Source organism: Tetrao urogallus (genome assembly GCF_951394365.1).
Source record: "Tetrao urogallus genome assembly, chromosome: Z".
Taxonomy (NCBI): Eukaryota; Metazoa; Chordata; class Aves; order Galliformes; family Phasianidae; genus Tetrao; species Tetrao urogallus.
In genome coordinates, this window is record NC_136816.1 from 56,372,897 (window position 1) to 56,396,545 (window position 23,649).

A 23,649-nucleotide genomic window follows, 5' to 3' on the forward strand; every position below is an offset into this window, starting at 1 on the left:
AAAAAAAACTCTTGCCTACGAAAAAAAAATATGTGTATGTCAAAGTTAAAACTTGCACTACTTGACAATCAAGAAAATTGGGTGCACACGCTACACCGTGTATATTTTGTATGTTTTCTTCCAAAGCAGACCTGGTATTTTTGCTGTAAGTTATTTGGGTTTCAGAATTTGGGAAGTAGAAGAGGACAGTGTGGATTTGATTTAAAAAAAAAAAAAAAAAAAAAAAAAAAAAAAAAGTGGGGAAGGAGGAAGGCTTGTTTTTTTTTTTTTTTTCCAACAACTTGCTCATGTCTTCCCTGCAAGAAATGAACAGATAGATCACATCTGTCTAGAAGATGCAGGAAAATAAATGTATTTGATCAGAAAATTAAAATGTGTATGACAAGTACAAAGTACTTTGAACATTAAGGGAAAAATTACATCACCCTAGTGGTTTACAAGTTGTTGAGACAGTTAGCTGCATTTTATTAAAAGAAATCAGTAAATATCATCCTTGAACCTAGAGCATATTATGAGTATAGCTAATACATAAAATCTGCTTACAAATTATATTACTTTAAAGAAAGGAATGTATGTTAATCTGTTAAAATATGGCACTTAATTTGAATAGAGAATTTTGGATATACATTCTTTTACTGAGAATTCATTTCATGTAAGAAACTTTTACTCATTTAAACATTATTCAAGATGTAGGAAAACTACTAATACGGGGATTATCTAAACTGTCTTGCAGTGTAATGATCAAAACAAACTACTGATTTATTCACCATAGTATTATTGTATTCTTATTAGTCATTGTGTCTAGGAATATATTTTGATATAGGTAGGCTACACTGTAGGGAGGAGGAAATCCTGTAATCAAGTAATAAGAATCTTAAGTCGTCACAAGTTGTAAAGAATCTGACTTTGATTGAAATCTGAATGTCAGCTACTATGATTGTAATATGCTGTATTTTCTTCCATTCTCATCTATAAAAATACCTCCCTTGGAAGTCTTCATGGAGTTTTATCATTGTTTTTTGTTACTATTGTTTATGCTTAACATCTCAAGGTTAATGTTTCTGTATTAATAGGACCGATTACCTTGTCTCTGTTCCTTCAGACTGGGAAAACAGATGTGAGCCATTTTCTGAATTCCTGAGGGTAGGGTAGGTAGAGGTGATTCAGTCCAGATATGGGATTAACTCGTATGGTGTTTTCCATGGGTAGGCAGGTTGTTAGGGCCACACATACACAGAAATTAAAGGACATTGCTATTTGTATTCAAGTTGCATTTGTAGCATATGAGTTCATTAAGGAAATGGTTCATGCAACAGACCTTTAAATGAGGAGATAAAGGTGTTTAAATCAATGTTACCTTTAAATGTACTGTTTTCTATTATGATCACTGCTAACAAAAAATAAGCTTGTGATTTTTTTTTTTTTTTTTGCTTTGTGCTTTATCTGATCTGTGGAATTCTCAAATACACAAAATATTGGTGCAGGTTTGAATTGCCTCCCTGTTGTACAATTCCAAGAAAATAAGTTTTGTAACCTAGATACTTTTATGGGGATAGCAACACTGATGTACTGTTAATGCGGAAAGAGTTTAAACTTTATCTTGGACATATGTTGCGAATAATTTCTTACAAAACTGCATATGAATCTTCTTTATAAAACAAATAAAAATAATTTATATTTTACCTTTTCATGATTTATTCTCTGGGGCTATCAACTCTCATGGCAGACTGCAGTTAAATTAGGATTTGATTGGTGTGTGATATATATCATGATCTTCATTTAGGTGTTTAATCCTCGAATCCTTAGTGCTGAGTTTGATTTCCCTGGCTGAGCATGGAGGGAGATTCTGCACAAACTCATACCAGCCGAAGTGCTGAGTGGGGAAATGCCATCACTGACACCAAGTCTCAAACTATGCCAGACTGTATGTGTGCCCTTGGCTTCCAAAGTAGGGGCTTATCTCCTCAGAACCGAAACCTTGTGTTGTATAATAATGTGTTAAATAAGTACTGATGAAGAAAGAGTTCTCTGTAGTCTTGTAGGTAACTCCAGCTCTTGAGGAACTCATAGTTTTGGCTGCCCACTTTGCTGTTATTGCTCCCACCCCAGTGGTACAAATGCATAAACATGCAGTGATCAGAACCGGTTGGAAGTTTTACCAGAAGTAAGAGATGGTGCACACAGTCACAGTTTAGGTGGAATGTGGCCAACAGCAGAGTGTGAGGGGCTGTGTGCTATTTTCTTGGTCTGCAACTTAGACCAATATCTGATTTTTTTTTCCACACACTGAAGCTGTGACAATGCATGGTCAAAACTGAGCTCCAAAGTGAGCATCTCTAGACTCCTTTAAGGAGCCAGGAAAATCTCCCAAGTCCAGCAGTTGTGAAGCAGCCAACTGCCTCTGCAGCCAGTTGCTGGGAATCAAGATTTAATTAAGTAGGAGATGCTTATCAGTCCACAAGCTGTCTGCAAGGGCTGCTTTAGAGTCCAGCTATGTAATTCCTTGCAGACTGCTTTTGTTCCTGTGTATGGGTATGCAATCAGGGGCTGCATACAGAACAGTTATCCTAAGTGCTTCATTCCAAAATCATAGGATTACGCAGGTTGGAAGAGACCTTAAAGATCAAGTCCAACCATGACCTAACCATACTACCCTAACTAACAACATCAATGTTATTAATCCCATCCTGGGTTGTTGCTTGTGAGAATCACACGGGCAGTTGGCTTTTTTCCTACCTAACAGTTGTATGTCAGAGCCGAGTGCTACGGGAACCATTTCACAAACAATGAACATGTGATGGCAACGAGGGGACAAGGTTGAGACTGTGTGTCCCTTAGGCTTATGACAGGAGAGAGACAAATACCACTACTTACACCTGAGGAATTGAGTCTGCATTTTATTATTTTTCGTTTTCTGTGAATTCGTGAAGTCACCGTGCTAATTCACCATTCTTTGCACACCTCAAGCTCACCTTCTTTGCAGGTGTTTTCCAGTCTCAATCCTCGGCCCCTCTCCCAAACGTTCACGGCTCTGCCCTAGCAGGAAGCAGAGGCGATGAGTACTTCACGCTCGTTTTAAAAATTTAGCCATCTATCCCTCCGCTGTGCGCAACAGGAAGCAGGCGTTGCGCTACACTGCCCAGTCACCGCCATTCTTCACCGCCTCTGGGCTAGCTCAGCCGTTAGAGCCGAGGGAGGGAGCTTTCCTCTCTACCCGTACTGGGAAAAGGGCGGGCTGGCAGCTGGGCGTGACAGAGCCAAGCCGAACCCCGCACGACGCCACCCCACCTCCCACTGCCCGCTCCTCCGCCCGGAATGCTGGGAGGAGAGGGCCGGGACACTCCCCGTGCCGAGAGCGTAGTGCCGGGGGCGGGACAGGTGTTCCCTCCACCAATCAAAAACGTCGACGGGCCCGTCAGGTGCTGCGACTGGCGCCCAATGGGCGAAAGCGACGCCTCGCGGGCTCTGATTCAAACGGTCGGCGGGCGCAGCGCGTGCGGCTGCTGGTTTCCGTGGAGACGGGGAGGCCCGGCCGCGTCCATGGAACCGGGGCTCGTCGGGCCCGGGCCGTACCGCGCCACCCGGCTGGTGAGTGAACGCCCGCTGGGCCGGCTCCCGCTCGGAGCCCTGCGCATCCTTACTTAGTCCCGGGGGGAGCTTCTCCCTAGCGGTTCCGTAGAGCTGAGCCTCTGAGGGCCGAGCGCTGCGGCCCCGGGCCTGTCCGGGCAGCCTTCCCCAGCGGCCGGGGACCTGAGGCGCGCTCAGAGGCGTGCTCATATACAACACCGGGTGCTGGCGTTACCTGAGGTGAGTCCGTGCGGGGCGATCGGCACTGCGGAAGGCGGCCGTGGTCCGGTCCTCCGCCTCACTAACAGGGCGAGGGGCGGCCGAACTTCCCCCTGGAGCCGCTGAGCCGTCGGGAGCGGAGGGCTATGGGTGTCCTGGCTGCCGTGTTCTTGTGTCCGTTCTCACATCTCTGGTGTTTAAATGAAAGTTCGGGTTTCAGTGTGCTTGTTGCCCAGGTGAACGAAATCTACCCAAATCTGTGTTCTGCGTAACTAAAATGCTTCCTGTGGAAGAACTCCCGTAACAGTTTGATTTGTGTCTCCTTCCTAGTGGAATGAGATAATCGAACTCTTCCGTGCTGGAATGCCTCTAAGGAAGCATCGATGCCGCTTCAAAAGCTACGAGCGTTGCTTCAAAGCCTCGGAGGCAGTGGACTGTTTGCACGAACTACTTGGCTCTAACCAAAACTTTGGCCCAGAGGTGACTCGCAGTCAAACGGTTAAGCTGCTTAAAAAATTCCTGAAAAATCATGTTATTGAAGATATTAAAGGAAGATGGGGCAAAGAGGACTTTCAAGATGATGGCCATTTGTATAGGTAAAGCTATGTATCGTAGCTGTGGAAAATGTAGGTTTTATGAAAACATTAATAGCTTTTATGTACTGGTCTTACAGATATTTCTGAAAAATGCTGTTGCAGAGGTATCAGTGTGTCTTTTTCCTTTCTGTTAAAGACACCTTCACCTAGTGGTGTCAAGTGGCAGGACTTAACGCTTGATTTTTTTTTTTTTTCTCAGTATGTTTTTATAGGAACTTTTCACTTGATTTCATGCTACAAATACAAAGTCATTTATAGATTTTACGAGGTGGCAGAGTCTTTATGCTGCTGATAGATCTCAGGCTTGTCAGTAACTGAAAGTGTATTGAGAAGTGCTGATAAAAGTGGGTATGATACTGAGTATCCAGCTCCAGTTCTCCTTCCCCAACCCCACCCCCATCTGCCTTGGATGAAATTTCCATTCCTTCTCAGAGAAGAGGGGGCCATCTGAATTTAAGTATCATCTGCAACAGCACTTTTCTTTACACCTTGGATCATCGATAGATATATTCTCTAGTTAAGAAAGTCTCCTGAAAGAAAGAAATTCTTACTTACATCAAGGATAATTGCTTGTTTATCCTTGTCTAACCTCTTAACTTGTACTTTGTTAACAGAGATAAGCTAATCTATTTGAGTCAAAAGCTTAGCATGTTTAGAGGGGTTCTTTCACTTCCTGTGGCATCTGTTAAGGCTTGGGTATCAAGAAATTGTGGGTTCTAAATGCTTACATTCTTATATTGTCCTGTTTAATAATGTAAAAGTAAACATTATCTTTAGCATGAATTTGTAACTTACACTGTGATGAATCTTCTGTTGAAGAAATGGAAGCAGTAATGTTATGTTTCTGCTTATGAGTCTTTCTCGTAAAGCATTATTTTGTATTTTTATTTTTCCATGGAAAATATTAAGAAATCATTACAAGTGTAATGTTGAATTTCCAATAGGTGTGAAGTTAGTTTTTTATTTTGCTGTATTATCTTCCATAGTTTCTAAACTGACGTGTTAGCTTTTTTTTCCTCTCTCTTATTCATACATCTGTGCTCTAAGCACTGCTTTTCACTACTGCTCATTTTCTCTGTTAACTTAGAATACTTTAAGGGTAAAAGATACGTACGATGTAATTCTTTCTCTGTTGTTATAAACAGAATACAGCTGAGATATTTTTCTCATAAAGTAACTACATTTTTTGTTTACAAACTTGTGCAGATTATTTAAAATCAGTTGGATTTGTGATCGATTCAGTTAACAAATTAATACTGATTCATATTTCTTTACTGCTGCATGACATCTTTCAGTTAGTGGCTGCAAGTTCTTAGTTTAATATTCTGAAGAAAAAGCAAACGCAAAAATAAAACAACCCTTATACCTCAGTGTTACAACTTCTCAGCCAAGTAAGTTAAATATTTGAACCAATTTTGATCAAACTTTGTAGGAGAAACTTTAAATAAATTTGGAGGAATAAAAATTGAATGTGTTCTCCAAATTTAGCCTCATTGGGGGGGTTTAATGTAATCATTAAAAAAGGAAATGTTAAATTCTGAAACTTGAGAGTCAAATTCTATGGCCTCAGGGTCTTGTAAAAGGAGGATATTTTGAAGACTTCACCCAAGAAAGTCTCTTGCTAAATATCTGTGTACAAAATATGGCTTATGCAATCTATAAGCTGGGAATGCCTGGGAAAGAATTCTAAGAAGTTTAATGTGTTGTCCTGTTCTTAAACTCTTTTCTGGCTATCTGCTTGAGGCTGCTGTGTGGGGTGGGAGGAGGGAGGAGATACTGGTAGCTTTGCCCATGAACTACCCAGTGATTCAAAAAGCTGAGGGGCTCTTGCACCTTGACTTTAAACTGGAACTAAAGGTTAAGTATAATGGAATGATGTGGTATGAGCTGGTTTATACAGCTGAAAATCACCTTCTGTTGGGAAGACTATCGGAGGATGCTGGCATAAAAATAGTCGAGAGTGACAGAAGACAATTAATAATCATATCAGTGTACTTCATGTTTCTAGGAGTTATGTTAATGATTGGAATAGAAAGGCTATGTACTTGGTTTTGGAGATAATTTCATGTATATATTTCAGGAGCAATGCAGAGGAGAGGGATTTTGAAGAAACTGGAAAAGATGAGAGGGGAGGGTGCAAGGTAGAGGTTTTACAAAATACTTTCGATGAACTGTGGAATGCTTGCCTTAAAGCAACTTTTGGTGTAGAAATGGTAGCACAGAATTGTAGTATTTGTTATTTCCTTTCTTTTCCACATACATAGGGTTAAACATTATTTTTCTGGCCTGCCTTTGCTCACATATTTAATGTCCTGGCAGCTCCCTCTGGTGGACTTCACTAAAGTTAATCTTTTAGATACAAATGTCTTACAATCCTAATATAAATTGAAACACAAGTAGCTTTTACTTCCATTGATAATACTTACACTGGAAATCTTGACTTGGTTCATATCTTGCCTGTAGATTTCCATGTTAATGGACTGTAACTGCAACTATATGCTATGATGCAGAGTTGTCAGTGGAAATCAAGGTAGTTAGATATTTCCATAATTTCTTGTATAACTGAAGTACTCATATAGAACATATAAGATGTGCTGTCAAATGTTGTTTTGTCTGAAAGTGTTAGGAAAATTATTAATTGTCAATGTGAAAAATAGTATGCTTTCTGTGTTGGTGACTCCTGACCTAATGGCTCAATGTAGTCTAAAACAATAAATGGTGTGTTCCAGTTTTGGAAGCTTTCAGGCTTTATGCTTCTTGGAATCTGAGCAATTGTATTAAAAGGGCATGTGCACTGCTAGTATAGAATCATAGGACCTTTTGAATTGGAAGGGACCCTTGAAGGGTCATCTAGTCCAGCTCCCTGCAATGATTTAAAAATATTTAAAATACAAACAAACAAAAAACCACCACCACCAACAACAAAAAACCCTTCTTTCTTATATTCAGTCTAAATATCCCTTTTTCAGTGTGAAATCATTTCTCCTTGTTCCATCACAACAGACCCTGCTGAAGAATCTCCTTACTTCCTAAAGCCCTAGATGCTGAAAGTCTGTGATCAGATCACCTTGCAGCCTTTTCTTCTCCAAGCTGAACAGCTCCAGCTCACTCAGCCTGTCCTTGTAGAAGAAGTGTTTCATCTTTTGGATTATTTCTGTGGTCTTTCTCTGAATGTGCTCCAACAGGTCTCTCCTTTACTGAGGTCTTTACATCTAGATGCAGTATTCCAGGTGAGGCCTCACCAGTGCAGAGCAGAGGGGTAGGAGCACCTCCCTCGCCCTGCTGGTCACACTTCTTTTGATGCAGCCGGGAATACGATTGGCTTCCTAGATTTTGAGAGAGCATGTCCATCTTAACAGCCACCAAAACTTCCAGGACCTTTTTGGCAGGGATGTGCTGTATCCTTTTGTCCCTCAGTTTGTACTGGCAATGGAAATTGCCATGACCCAGGTGCAAGACCTTGCACTTGGCTTTGTTGGACCTTGTGAAATTCACTTGGATCCACTGCTTTAGTCAGTCTAGTTTTCTGAATAGCACCCCATTCCATTATGGTCTTAAACTGAGACAGAGGAGGTTTAGGTTGGATGTAGGAAGTTTTTCACCCAGAGGGTCGTGACACACTGGAACAGGTTGCTCAAGGAGGTTGTGGATGCTCCGTCACTGGAGGTAATCAAGGCCAGGCTGGATGTGGCTCTGGGCAGCCTGGTCTGGTAGTTGGTGACCCTGCACATAGCAGGGGAGTTGAAATTCAATGATGTTTGAGGTCCTTTTTAACCCAGGCCATTCTATGATTCATTCTGTGATTCCTCAGGCATGTCAGCTGCAAGACGCAGCTTTGTGTTGTCCCCAAACTTGCTGAGGTTTCATTTAATCCTGCTGTTGAGGCAATGAAGATGTTTCAGAGCTGTGGTCCCAATACAGATGCCTAAGAGTCACTGCTTATCACTGATTTCCATCTGGACATTGAGCCACTGACTACTAACTACTCTGTAGGTATGGTCTTGCAACCAGCTCCTCATCTGTCCACCCATCAAATCCATATCTTTCTACTTTGAAGAGAAAAGTACTATGGGTGCTATATTAAGGGTCTTACTGAAGTCCAGATATATGACACTAGTGGCTCTTTCCTTGTCCATTGACAAAGTTATGCCGTCTTAAAAAGTGACAAGCTTGATAAGGCAGAACTTGCACTTGGTGAAAACATGCTGGTTATTCTGCATCACCCTTCTCTCTTCCATATGTCTTAGTGTAGCTCCCAAGAGCATCTGCTCCATGATCTTACCGAGCACCGAGGTGTGGCAAACAGGTCAATAGCTCCCTGGATCATCCTTTCTACTCTTCTTAAAAGTGCGTGTGACATTGCCTTTTCTCCAGGGACTTTATCTGAGTACCGTTGAGAGTGTTTTGACTGTGTCAACCAATTCCCCCAGGACGCTGTAATGCATTTCAGTGGAACTCATAGACTTATGGATGTTCAGTTTCCTCAGATGATCACAAACCTGATCTCTGCTTACAGTGGAATGGGCACTGCTCAGTCAATTTCCACTTTCTGAACCACCTGCTCGAGCACCAGCTAGTGAAGGCTGAAGCAAAGATGTTGAGTATCTCAGTCTTTTCCTTATCTTTTTTTTACCAGCCTACCTTTGTTGCCCACAGTACTTTTCTGGTTGATGTACCTGCAGGACTCATTCTTCTTTTCGTCCTTTGCCAAGTCCAGTTCTGGTTGGGCTTTGGCCTTCCTAATCCCATCCCTACTCAGCCTAGCAGTATCTCTATACTCCTCTCAGGTTACTTGTCCTTGCTTTCACTGCCTGTGCGTTTTCTTCTTACTCTCCAGTTTGATGAACAGGCTCCCTGGTTCAGCCATGACTGTTTCATGCCTCCTTTTCCCTAACTTCCTTCATGTGGAGATGAAGAGCTCTTGAGCACTAAGGAAAGCTTCCTTAAATACCTGTCAGCTCTGTTACACTCCCTTGTCACTGAGGGCTATTTCCATTGCAATTTTGTTATCTAACTTCCTGAAGAGCTGGAATTTGATTTTCCTAATATTAAGCTTCCTGATTTTAGTCTCTGCCTATCCAGTATCCCTCAAGAGTGTGTGAACTCCGCCACTGCATTATCACTGCAGCCCAGGCAGACTCCAATCATGTTAGTGAACAACAGGTCCAGTATTGCATCCCCCTGGTGGGGCTGTCTATTACTTTGCTCAGGAAGTTACCCTTGATGTAATCCAGGAAACTCCAAGTGCCTGCAGCTCGCTGTGCTCCTTTTCCAGCAGATGCCAGGGTAGCTGAAAGTCTTTCAGCAGGATGAGAGCCTGCGATCATGGTGTCTGCTGTAGCTGGAGAAAGGAGGCTTCATCAACAGGCTTTGCTTGACCAAGTGTCCTGCATTTGACACCAACCACAAAGCTTCTTTTGTTGCCTCTGTCTCTCACCTGTAGCCTTTCAGTTTGCTCATGGTTGTTTTTCAGGGGCAGCTCTTCACACAGTATTTATTCCTTGATGTAGAGGGAAATGCCTCTTCCCTTCCTTCCCTGTCTGTCCTTCCTGAACAACATGTAGCTGTCAATAGCCACACTCCCGTCATGAGAATCATCCACCAGGCTTCAGTGATGGCAACTACATAGTGATTTTCCAGGAGCCACTGGTGGCTTCTATCTCTTGTTTGTTTCCCAAGCTGCATGTGTTGGTGTAGAGGCACTTACTTCAGCTGGACAGCTGGCCTTGCCGTCTTCTTGCATGATAACTCCTTAATTCCTTTCAAGTGTTTGCCTTCAGTCTTCTTTTGTTGCTTTCAGATGTCTGGGATTTCATCTGTGACATTTGTTACACCATTAATTCAAGGTTAATTGACACAAAAAGGTATCTTTGCTACTTGCTTGTCTAAACTGCTAAAACTAGTGCTGTTTGTAGAAAACAGTGTAAATCTTGACATATCAACTTTGGAATGCTTCTCAGTTTCAATCCAATTCTTGGGTTATTTTTGTGTAGAAACCAGAGACTTTTCGCCGTCCGTCCAAAAGCTTGACCATATTAATCTTACTGTAATGCTATGTCATGGAGTTTCTATAGATCTGTCTGATATACTGATTAAAAAAAGGCCATAAAATCATGACATCTTATTTGAGAAGAGGGGAATGCACCTACTTTTTCTGGTTTCAAGAGCTTCTCTCCTGGTTGAGGAAATTGACAGATTCAGGTGTTAGGATGAGCTAGAAGGGAAATGGGAAACTACTGAGAATATTGTAAAACAAAAGAAAAATAAGATTCTTAAACCAATAAAACTAGAAAATAAAATTAATGTGAAAGCTAATTAGATGTTGGGATTGAAAAGGTGGACTAAAATTTTTGAGAACTTGAGAAATCTTGAGTATGAGAAACTTTATGGCAGGATATGATTGTGTGATATCTACTCGTGTTCAAGTTCTTGTTGCTTAGGCATAGCTATAACTGTCCTTCACACACTGATAAGGGGATGATGGAGGTAAAAGCAATTTCTTAGAGCATCAGGAATCTTAGCATCTAAAACTTGGGAGTGTGGGTAAATGAGATTTGATCTGAGCCAGATTGATGGGAAGATTATAATCAGATTTATTTCTAATGTGCTGTCATTAATTTTTTTTACATACGCTCCCAGCAGGGTGAGGATTGTTTTCCAGTACCTATAAGGTGTAGGGTTTATTTCTTTCTTTCTAAGCTTAGGGTTTATTTCTGCCAATTTCTTCAAGGCACTTCTTGAAATGCATTAAAAGGTGAAAGTTTCCTTCTCGACCAGCTGGAAAAGACTCCAAATTGCAAGATATGATCTTTGCATAGAAAGCATGTAGACAAAAAGAATATGGTAATGCGGACAGAACTTTATGCACTGATTTGTGTGCATGCTAGTTAAATGCAAATGATAGGTCATGTGACTTAACTATGTGTCTTTGCTTTGCACATGGGGAAAAACCTACCTGCAGCTTTTTCAGCAGAAACCCACCTTCTAAAGAATAGTCAGGTGGTGCTGTTTGAGATACACCAAAGACATCTACCCAAGGCTTTCAGTTACATCATAGAATATACAAAGGGCTTCAGCTATTCTGGAAAAGCAGACAAAGGTCAAATGACTCATCCTAGGATGTTTGACCTTTTACTTAACACCTATCTTCAGGCAATTAAGGTGCTCTGTAAATGTCCAAGGCTTTTGCTGTACTTGTGTATGTGAAAGCTTACTTGCATAGTTTTCCTTTGGTAAATATGGAATAATGTGAAGTTCAGAAGTTTTAAAAGTGTTCTCCAATTATAGATTTCCTCCTTCCTCACCACTGAAGCCATATCCAAAGAAACCTTCATTTGGAAAGGAAGTCATTAAATTTCCAGATTGGAATGATCCAAAGGCTGGCACTTCCCAAGAACACATTCCTGTGAAATCGATCATGACGGTACGATACTCAGTTAATTTCTCCAGACCTATACACATTTGGAAAGCAAAATTCAATCAGGAATTCTTCATTGTGCCACAAACTACTTGGTTAGAGAATTAAACGTAAAATACTTCTAATTGTGTGGAGCAAAGTTGTTCTTAATGATTTGCTGAAGATTTTGGCTTTGAGTATTCTTTCTGTTACAGACTGTAATGTACTTAGCGTCCTAGTTCAGCATGGATGCATTTGCCAATATATTTGCATCTCAGTGTGCTCTATTTCAAGTGACAGGTTTCTTACCATATAAGACATAATAATTCCTTTACTGTTGCTTACAACATAACTTCTATTCTGACACTTCATGTTGGAGTACATGCATAATATTATTCCTTGCTATATACTGTAAAGTTGCTGGTGATTACGTTTCCTTTTCTACAAGGAATACATTGTGTTGAAGGAGAAGCTGTCCTCCTTCTGTTGCTATACTTGGTGAGCTTGGAGAATCATCCTGCTCTGTGCTCACTTGCATTGATCCAGCTTTTACAAAGTTGGGAAAAAATATTGCTTTTATTGTTAAAAAGAAATTGTCACTTGTTTTATATTTTATATACTAAAAGCCTAGGCCTTTTGAGTTTCCTTTCTTCTAAACCTTTCTTTCTGTTTAAATTGTGTTCTCATCCTTTTTATGTACTGTTGGGATTTCTTTTAGAATTTTAGCCTTTTTATTGATGCTGTTCAGTGCAAGACTTTTGCCTTGGATTTCTTGGTGAATGATAGCCTGTTTGGAAAAGCAGTTCCTATTGTTCTGCTGAACATTAAGAGGTTCTGAGCAAATAGCTATTCCATACTTGTAATGCAATTATTTACATGCAAATCAAATGTTCTTTGCATGTGCAGCAAGTTCTGTGTGGAGGCATGGTCCTTAGAACTGCAATAGTGGGTAAAAGATTTATACGGAGGAAAGGAAAGGTAGTGCAGAGATCGAGTAAAAAAAAATAGAGTGTTTTAGTTACTGAGTAAGTACTTGCTGCAGTTGTAATACATTACAGATTCCAGCCGTTTGCTCTAAATTTCCATTCAAGCATCCTGTCCTGGAAAATGCTATCAAGTGTCTGTTTATGTACAACTGTCTCAGATGTGCCACTATGCAAATGATGCAAAGGAAAAAAGTTTTTTTTATTATTATTATTATTTTTTTAAGGCTAGCTGCCTTTAAAAAAAAAAAAGGTGAAGTGGACAGGTAACTTGAGGTGGTTTAATCAAAACTTAAATTGCTGCAGCATCAAATAGAGTGCTTATTGGCTATGTGTGAATTGATAGACAGGGATTTGGGTAGTGAAATACTGATGCAGAAAGCCAGATATTAATTGCAGAGGATTTTTTTACATTTCGAACTAACTCAAGTCTAGTGTCCTAGAGTGACTGTTAGCAGTTGGAGTGATTAGGTGCATTCCTGGAGTGCATTTTATGATTTAGTTGTGATCATAAAGAATGCTGTTAATTTGATGTAGGACTGCTGTGGTGCAAATCATTGCACAGTAACTAGGAATGATCCAGAACTTTGCTTTAGAGTATGCTATGAGCACAGCCTGCATTGTATGTGCACTTATCTGATGACAATTTTCAAGCACCGAACTTGAATGTGAAGACTGAGTAAAGGATAATAGTCACATGAACTTGTGTTCTCTTCTCTTTTATAATGATAGATTAGATATGGTGGATGTCTTTATCTGTAACTGTGTGCTTTCACTTTATTGCTCTTTTGAACTTGCTAGTAAGTTTACTATTTAACTATTGTCAACATACAGTGAACAAGAACAAAAAAAAAGTTTTCATCTCATCTAAAAATTTTCCAATAATTTTTCTATAAACAAGTGTTTAGTCTTAGTATGATAGTTGATATGAACTGGTTTTGGTCCTGAACAAGATGTGAACCGTGTTCTAGACCACTGACTTTTAATGTGGATTTTAATGGCCACTCAGATCATTTTTTCAGCTTTGGAGATGCTAAGTAACAGAGAAGAGATGCTGTGCATGTGAAAGCTAAAATGCTTGCATCTTGGAGATTTTGCTCGATTTTAAGACATTTTAAAATTATTGCATTGTAACACATTTGTGTTACACTGTTAAGTATTTGAAAAATCACTGGCTAATGAGCAGTGCTGTTTTTTTTTTTTTTCTTTTGATTTTAGAATTCTGAAATGTGGTACAAGCGTCACAGTATAGCTATTGGGGAAGTACCAGCGTGCAAGCTTGTTTTCCGCAGGGAGTTAACACAAGAAAATATAGAAGAGATATGGAAATCAATGACTTTGTCACGGTGAGTATGCATGTTAGTAATACTAACTTTCCTGCAAAATCAGCAGATCAAGTTCACAAGAAAACTTCAGTACTTCCTGACTTCTTTCTCTTGTACTATTTCAGTTCTTTTATTGTGTGGGCTTTGTTTTGTTTTATCACATTTTTTCCTGAATCTTTCCCTTCTCCTGTTATGAAATTGAAGAACTCATGTAGAAGTAAGACACCATTAAGCCTTTTAATGAAAAGTACAAAACTTAATATGAAGAAATAGCTATGTCTAGAAGTCTTAGAGAAATTCCTTACTTTTTTTGTAAGGAATATCCTATGCAAAACTAAATACCTTATTTTAGAACGTTTTTTTGTCCTGCAAAAATATGCTTTAGATAATTTTACATTATGATATCTTTTCATCTAAGCCTGGCATACTATCTCTATGTAATAAACTTGATCTAGTGCAGTGTAGCATAGGAAACTGTGTGATCAGAGAATAGTGTCAGTCTGCTCTAATCTTCCTTTGCATGCTTATGACTTAAATAATAAGTGTAAAGGGTCTCTTTCACAACTGTATCTGCCCTAATGCTATATATTTTCTTGCAAATTAGAGTATTAATGTATTTGTTGTGTTTTTAATGTATTTTTACAGACTACAAAAAGTCTTGGGTTTGGATTGCCTGGATGAAGTGATAGATACAAAGCTTGTGAATTCAAAGGATATTGTCCAAAATGCATACAATGTCAATAAGCAAGGCATTGTCACTTTAGAAGACAAATCAAGTGAGTATTTCAGAAGTTCTTGTTTAACTTCTTAGGTTGTAGTTTATTATTTTTAAAAAACAACATAACTCTGATTTATACAAATACATAGCAACTTTACACTTTTATAACCACATTAGAAAAACTAGAGTTTTTATGAAATGTACTGTTGTTGTGCACCCCAACAGCAAGAATCAGTTTTCTTTTCTCCATCCTGACATTTTAATATCCCTGCTTTAGTACATGTATTAGGTTTACGTGGGAAAGCTTTGGCAGCAAGGAGGATGCTGTAAGAAGAGCCCAGCAGTTGCCCCATGCCAGCTCAGAGCCAGTGCCACCTGGCTCCAAAAAAGTCCCAGTGATAGCCAAAAATGATCCAGTGAGTCATGCTGTGAGATCGTTTTTAAGAAAAGGGAAAAAATGCTGCACAACAGCAGGGGGAGAGAGGAGTGTAAGAGGGCAAAGGCCAGGGGGCACTCCAGGCCCAGAGCATATCCCCACTTGAATTCTGTGAAGGAGTCCACGGCACAGCAGAATTGTGTCCTGAAAGATGCTGCAGTTCATGGAGTTCTTTGCTGGAGTAGGTCCTGTGCTGGAGCTGCCACCCATGGAGGATCCATACTTGAACATTTAACTCCTGAAGGGTGGACTCTGTGGTACTGACTCACATTGGAGAGTATTGGAGAAATGGAACATTTGGGAAGCCCGCACAGAAAACTACATCTAGATATTAGGTATCCCATTCTAGATGACTGGGCGGTAGGGACTGTGTCATGGTTCTATGTTTTTTTTTTGTTTCTGGGTTTCAGTATCCCACATCAAAACATCATGTAGTGTACGGGGCACTAAAGTGTCACTGCCCCAATCCCAGGTTCCTATCCCTGTACATTACAGCAGTCACGGGATCTGGCCCTTCCGGGTGGGGGGGGCGCTCTCTTGCTGCCTTGCAGTGGGTGCTGGAGGTGCTTTCCTAGCTGTTCCAAGCTTTTCAGGTTTGACTCGGTCCCGGGAACTCTCTCTCTCTCATCTTGTCTGATTTATTAATCTCAATTTCAATTAAATTGTATTATATTGTGTAATCTTGTATTCCAATATTATAGTAAAATAAGTTTTCCTCCATAGATTGCTGCCGCTGCTCTTTTCCTCCCTTCCTTCCTTCCCGTTTTTGTGGGACTGGGGTGAGGGGGGAGGGCAGAGGCCTGTTGCCCCTGTCATGGACATAGATTGATCTGGTCAACTCCGTGACAGACTGTAGTTTGCTTTCAGTTTCACTGCTTTAGTTTGTTATTATCAATAGACAACATATTATATTAATTTCCCTTGAGTCTGTTTTGCCTGTGACACTGATTGGTGAGTGATCTGCCCCATCTCAACTTGCAAATTTTTTTCATCATATTTTCTTCCCTTGGGAGACTGAGAGGGAATGAGAACTGTATGGTGAAGTTTAGCCTACTTACTAGCGTGAAACCACAGCAATATTGAACAAAGGTGAAGGAACTGACATTTTTCAGTTAGAATTGTGGGGATGTATTTTTTGAAGCTGCCTTTTTCAGCTTATCTGTGCCTGGAGTGTCTACAGGAAAGCAACATGTAGTAAAAAGAAAAAACAAAAAACCAAGAAAGGATGAGAATATATACAGAGAGGCTTAGAACTTTTAATTTTTGCATTTTCAGTCAGTATATTTTGAAAGAAGCACCGTGTAAAACTGCTTTTCTCACTAGGGAAACATTAAATATGATATGAGAGATTACTTAATATTGTAACCATGTTTTCCATAAGATCTGTAGAGAAGTGAAACATTAGGTAGGAACCTGATTTGGTTTATGAAAGTAACCATTTCTAAAGCCTTTATGTGTTAGCTCTCCAGACAGTTGGAAGACTTCAGGATATTGCTTTCCTCTTTTCAGAAATGACAAAAGTGAACATATGAATGCTTTTCATCAAGCATAGTACAAAATAACCACTTTACACATTCACTAGTCCCTTACAGAAAATCCAATATGTTTGGTTAAATTTTGCAAGGCAGATTAATACTATATGATACAGTTTTCCTTATTAAGCTGCAAGAGTTGTAACTGGTTGATATTGAAGCACTGAATATACTATGTTTGTAATCTGACAGAAGTTATTTCTCTCCATATTAAGTAGTAATCTGTTTTTTTTTCCTTTCAGTCTACTTTATAAGAGGAACGTCATTAAGAATTTTGAGTTCACTATGATCTTAGAATTTGTACTAGAAAAAAAAAAACAAACAACAAAAAACAAACACCTGAGTTACACTTTCATTTACATTTTTTTAATTTTTCCCTTGTGCAGAGGACCTACCTCACTGGATATTGTCAGCAATGAAATGCCTAGCAAATTGTAAGTAAACTTGGAATAGAACCTAAAATGTCACTTAAGAAAAAAATCATCTTCATGATGATTCACCACTTCATCAGCATTTCACCAAATATCAGTGATATTCATAGTCAGTATTTTTTCTGATAATGGCCTTGAAAACAATGTTGAAAAAGATCAGTCAGTCAGCATATGTTCTCCTGTCAGTGCAGTTTACTTCACTGAAATATCTTAAGGTTAAACTATTTCCATTTTTCCCTCAATTATGTTTGTTTTCACTAGATCTGTTAGAAATATAAATAAACTATTTTTAATAGTGTATCTAAGCTTCTTTCCTGCATGAATTTGCACTTGTAGTGGCTGGAATAGCAAACAGTTGATTAGCTGCAAATTAACTTTTTCTTTCTTTTTTTTTTTTTTTTAATAGGGCCCATCTGCTCAGATTTGAAGCAACCTACATATTCAGGATTTGAAAGAGATGTCTTCAAAACAATAGTGGACTACTTTGGCCAGATGAAAGAACCACTTCTTACATTTAATTTTTTTGATGTTTTTGTTAGTGTGTTAGGTAAGTGGTCTGGGATGTAACAAGAAATGTATTCCTGGTGCTTCAAAGACAGTTTAATTTTTAGCTATAGCTTTTTAAGCGTCAACAAAAACAAATTAACTTACCACATAGAAGTAGATGGCCCATAGAAATATCAAAAATATGAAAAATTAGGAAAAATAGGAAAGAATTCTGGGTTTAAAAGTAAACATGCTTTGTGGCATGCTGGTTTTTGACCCTTTTTGCTAAGAGGCGCAACACTGCATTTTATGATCTTTGTAACTGAAAAAAGATTTCAGAACAATTACGTCAATAACTGCTAAGGTTATGTAACAATTCTTCAGATAGTAAAGGGGCCTATCAATTACTGACATTTTTTAGGAATTTAGTACTTTTGTATTTTGTTAGTATTTAGTTCACTATCTTACTTCAAATTGATTATAGTTCCATTTTGGAATTTTTTTTCTGAGGCAACAAATGTTCCTGACAATATCTTTTAGATCCTTCCTACTCTTTCATGCTTTTTTTTTGCTTTTCTATTGTATTTAGTATGTTTCAGGACTGAGTTTCATTTCACAGCATTCCAGATGTAAAAATGAGAATGAGCAATTCATATCAACACTTCTGTACAAGTGAAAAGAAATTGTGCAGTCTTTCAAATAAGTGTGAAAAGAAGTCACTTCACAAAAAAAAAAAAAAAATTTCATATGGAATTTTTCCTTAAAAACAGAAATAAATATATACAAGTCATGAAGGTATAGGATTTTAAGAACTACTTTGTTTTCAATCTTCATACTTTGCCTATCTACTTAAAAATACCAGCAGTATATGTTTGAAATTGTCAGATCTTTCTAGCTTTGCCTAGGCAGCCTACTCTGGACACCAATTTACAGGCGTTTAAATGTCTAAAAAGTTGCATGTGACTGTAATGGGATGTCTTGGGATACTTGATTTAAGCACCTTCAATTACTTATGCAAGGATAAGAGTGGTTGGTTTAGAGTATTCCCAGGTGTTTTTTTCACGCTGTTTTACTTTTTTTTATGATTCAATTATTAGTTTCCCTATTTAGCTAGAAAAAGAAGTTCAAGAAGGCAACTCATCTTCTGTTGTGATGTCTCACTCTCCTTTTTGTACACAAAAAATAGTTCTTAGTAGTAGTAGGAAAGCAAATAAGGGACTTAACTCTATGCACATGCAAATAATGTGGGGAATAAATGAGGAATTACTTGTGTATGCCTGTTGGTCTCTGATCTTATTGGTATCACAGAGGCGTGATGGGATGGGCACAGGTTCTTTAAGAATGACATTTAGGTGAGGTGAAGTCACTCTACTCAGTGACCAGCTGAAGTGTGTGGAGCTCTGCCTGGGAGTAGATGAGGAACAGACAAAATTTATGGATTAAACAAGGGCAAGGACAGGTGACATTATGATGGTGATCTGCTGTAGGCTGTCTGAATAGGAAGAACATGTGCATGAGGCCTTTTACTCAGATGGAAATTTCACAAGGCCTGGTCCTGGGGGCCTTTAAGTGCTATGATATCTACTGGAGGGACAACACTCTTGAAGATTCCTGAAACAAATCATAGAATCATAGAAGTGCTTGGGTTGGAAAAGACCTTAGAGATCATAGAGTCCAACCACAACCTAAGCATACTACACTAACTCTAACAACCCTCTGCTAAATCATGTCCCTGAGCACCACATCCAAACAGTTTTTAAACACATCCAAGGGTGGTGACTCAACCACTTCACTAGGGAGCCTATTCCAGTGCTTAACAGCCCTTTCTGTAAAGAAGTGCTTCCTGATATCCAACCTAAGCTTACCCTGGCACAACTTGAGGCCATTTCCCCTCATCCTGTCACCATTCAGAAGAGACCAACTGTAAGGCACTGTAAGCATCTTTCAGATGTTAGAAGAGAGCAATAAGGTCTCTCCTCAGCCTCCTTATCCCCAGACTGAACAGCTCCAGTTCCTTCAGTGCTCCTTGTAGGACATATTCTCCAAGCCCTTCATAAATCTTGCTGCCCTTCTTTGGACCTGCTTCCTTCTCCAAAGGGTAGAAAAGCCAGTGAGGAGATGTACTACGTAATTCACTAACAGGATGGGGCCTGTGGGGAATCTGAAGTCCAAGGAAGTCTTGGCTGCAGTAACCTTGGAATGGTGGAGTGGAATCAAAGGTTCACAACAAACTTTCAACCCCAGGAGAGCAGACTTTAGCATCTACAGGAATCTTCTTACTAGAGTGAGATAAAGCACTAGAGGGAAGAGGGACTCAAGAATGCTAATTCAAAGATTGCCTCCAAGATCAGGAGCAATGTATCCCAGCACAGAGAAAGTGGCAAAAATATCAGGAGACCTGTATGAATGAACAAGGAACTGCTGGCTAAACTCAAACACAAAAAGAAAACCTACAGAAGGTGCAAGTCAGGACAGATAACCTGGGAAGAATACACTTCCTTCCCAGAAAAGGAATCTGGGGAGATGGATTCTTACGATATTTAGAAAATACCTGTGGAAATAGGTAATTGAGAAATGTTTCTGTGTTACTTTATTATTTTTCTTTTTGAATGGTAAACCAGGTCTGCTGCAAAAACACAGCGAGGCTATAGAAGCTCTTCAAATATCTTGTCTCCTGCTACCACCAGAAAATCGGAGAAAACTGCAGCTGTTGGTGAGAATGATGGCAAGAATTAGCTTTAACAAGGATTTGCCACCTCTTTCTGAATCAGTGAGGACCAGAGTCTTGGTATGTATAGTAATAAGGCAGAAGATCTCACAAGGCTTTTGGAGTAGCAAAAGCTACTCTCTCTTACTGGAGAGCATATGTAAAGTAAGGCTTGCTTATTTGATGAATAGTTTCTCTATTCCAATTATGCAAAAACATCCCTGAATTTGAACAAATTGCTTTTGAACTTGTGAGCAAATGCAGAACTTGCGCAGGACTTGAAGGTTTCCCCCACCTTAAAGTTAAATCCCCACTGATTTTTTTTCTATGCAGACTTAAACAGACTGACTATTGAGAGTATAATAATGACAGAATAATAGAAGATGAGGTCTCTGTTCTTCATAATTGCAAAAAGTGTGAAACAGACTGCCTGCTTGAATTAAAGTTAAAAATATATGTCTGAATTTTTTTGTTTTTGCAATGAGAAAAGCAAATCGTGCCAACTAATTTCAGTACTCATTTTTGTTCTTCACTTAACTACAGAAACATTCTTTTCTATATATAATTTTTATTCATAATTTGACAAACCCCTACTCTATGCTAATGTCAATGAAAACTGTGGTAAATATATAAATAGCCCTACAAAAATGACGTTATCACAGCCACATTTGTATTGGTTTTATTTTAGGCAAAATTTAGCTATTCCACTATTTCTTTTTGTTAACATTTAAGTTCTCTGCAAGGAGTAGAGCATTGGAAAGCTCAGCCATTCCATAAAAATCTTAGGATGTCTACATCTGAATTTGTTCTGTAACAATGAAGATTTTAATTAACAATAATGATATTTTATTAAGATAATTGAATTATTAACTGATACTTTTAATTAATTAACTGTAAATGATATTTTTTACAAAAATAACGTAATTATAAGGTAAATGTTATTTTTTTAAGTGAATTCTATACAATCCAAATACTTTGTATTATATTTTATTTCAGTGGTTTAAACATCACAAAGCAAAAAACTTTGTTCTTCTGTGCTAGAAATGTTAATAGTGACTAGTACACAGCTAGAAAGCTTGTAGTCTCATATTTGAGTGTTCATTTACATGTAGTGAGCTGCACCTGAAATTTTATTTGAAGGATTAGAAAGTAATGGCATTAAGGTTTCCTTCTGCCACTTAACTTCTATTCAATTGCTGTGTTTTTAAAAAATTATGAAATTTATGCTCTATTTGACTGGAAAGGCCGAGTGAAATGCTTGAGAGTAAAATGAAGAGCAGCCATTCTATGCCTTAGGTCAGCATTAGATTGTTTGAGGCAAGAGCCATCTTCGGTCCATTCAGTGTCGGTACAGTACACAGTGCTTATTTTTTAAATTTTTTTATTTTTTTATTATTCGGAAGTATGGTGAGTATTTTGTTGTCAAGAGATCTTTTAGGAAAGATTTTAATACATGCAATTTTTTCTCTACAAATAGAAAAGTAAAGTAAACTTTTTTTTTCTCAGATGGTTCAAGCATTTTCCCGTTGTATTCTCTGCTCTAAGGATGAAATGGACTTGGATGAACTGCTTGCTGCTAAGCTAGTATCTTTTCTCATGGACAATTATCAGGAGATATTAAGTGTTCCATCCTCCTTAAAATCTTCTATAGAGGAACATGTTGTACATGTCCAAAGAGTTCAAGTAGGTGTCTAGTGGGAAAAAACACCTTGTGTCACTCTGCTTCAATAGCAAAATCATGCCTCCTGCTCGTGAGTTTGATGTATCTTAGACTTTTGTCTGTCTCTGCTAGCATATTAAGAGCTAATTTGTTTTGGCTACTGATACTCCATCATAACTATGTAGTTAAATGAAACTAAACAGATCTTGGACGTCTTAGGTACAAACATGTTCCCATCTTGGTCAACTTCATCTTCTCCAGGAATGGGATCACAATATTTTGAAGGCATCCACATGTACTCAACCTTATCATAACTTCATTTCCTTTTTCATATGATATCATATTTTCATGTTTAGTTCAACATTTATTGATTTCCACTGAAGTACTTAGCCATTTATTTTTCTAAGAATTACACGGGCTTCCAATGTTTCATGCTTCTTGACTTACTAGAACTCACTCAATTTGTGCAAGAGGTAGGAGGTAGAATTTGTGGTCTTCTCTTTTTCTGTTGAATGACTTTGAGTAACATTTAATGACTGTAATGACACAGTAGTTAACTTGGTGCGTTCTTGTCTTTTTTCCCAAATTTGTTGCAGAGAACAACTTTTCTTTTTATTCTTTCTCCAGATTAAATATGCTGGAGCTGACACTGATGCGACTTTTCCTGCTCCATCATTTTGCCATCAAATCAGCACAGATGAATTTGAATACCAAAGGGCAACTGGCTCTCAGGAACCGCTGGCAGCTTTATTAGAAGAAATTGCAACGAATAAAGAAATATCTGTGAAAGACAAGAAGAAGAAACTCAAACAAGTAAGTAAAAATTTCTCCAGTATTTATTTAATTTTGAAAAGCTTTATGGATTTTTACATTCATGGTCCTCTAAAAAAATGATGACTCTCAAAGCAGTAGATAACCTTGGGCATTTATAACATTTAATTGTTTAGAATAGAAGTGCCATGGTGAATAAGCCATACTGGAAAACAAAACTTAATTTTCTATACAGAGATATAGAGAGTGTGTTGGAGGAATTTTCTTGCTCCGTTCATGGATATGACAATTCTTATTTTAAAATGACAAATATGAGTGAATTCTTCATTTAAATTAATTTCTTTTTCTAGTTTCAGAAATCTTACCCTGAAGTGTATAGAGTACGATTTCCTACCCCTGAAACTGAAGCAGTGCTGTTTCCAGAAAAATCGAAACAGAAGCCACCACTTCTGATGTGGGCTTTAAGAAAGCCTTTTCAACCATTTCAGAGAACCAGAAGCTTTCGGATGTAAAGAGTTTGTATGTAATACATCAGCAAACTGAGTCAAAGCAAATTTTCAATGGATCTTACACAAAAGGAGCATGTAATTTGCTCAGAAAAAATACTGGAGTGTGTAGAGAACATCAATAGAGAAGTGTTGAGGACACAGAAATGTGAACCAATGTCAGTATTTTTTAGATCATGATTTTTTTTTTTAATGTTTGTTTTGTAGTTCTTAAAAACAAGATGATTAACTTGCATTGGGGATAAGGCACACTTGCTGTAGTTTGATCATTTCAAGGTCAAAACTTGTGTGCAATGTATTGTTAGTTAATCAAGAG

The 23,649-nt window shown here is 38.6% G+C and overlaps 1 protein-coding gene across 2 annotated transcripts; it reads left to right on the top strand.

Annotated features, from left to right (window-relative positions):
* Positions 1-3,540: 3,540 nt before the first annotated feature.
* DEPDC1B (DEP domain containing 1B) lies at positions 3,541-23,339 on the top strand (the record flags this gene model as incomplete). Of its 2 annotated transcripts, XM_079548743.1 has the most annotated exons (11): positions 3,541-3,588; positions 4,117-4,382; positions 11,670-11,805; positions 13,980-14,107; positions 14,732-14,862; positions 17,159-17,206; positions 17,610-17,750; positions 20,311-20,477; positions 21,903-22,079; positions 22,684-22,869; positions 23,178-23,339. In XM_079548743.1, the coding sequence occupies 11 exons, from the start codon at positions 3,541-3,543 to the stop codon at positions 23,337-23,339; spliced, it is 1,590 nt and encodes a 529-aa protein (XP_079404869.1). The 2 variants fall into 2 exon arrangements, with proteins under 2 accessions (XP_079404869.1, XP_079404870.1); XM_079548744.1 differs by lacking the exon at positions 22,684-22,869.
* Between the last annotated feature and the right edge of the window lie 310 nt (positions 23,340-23,649).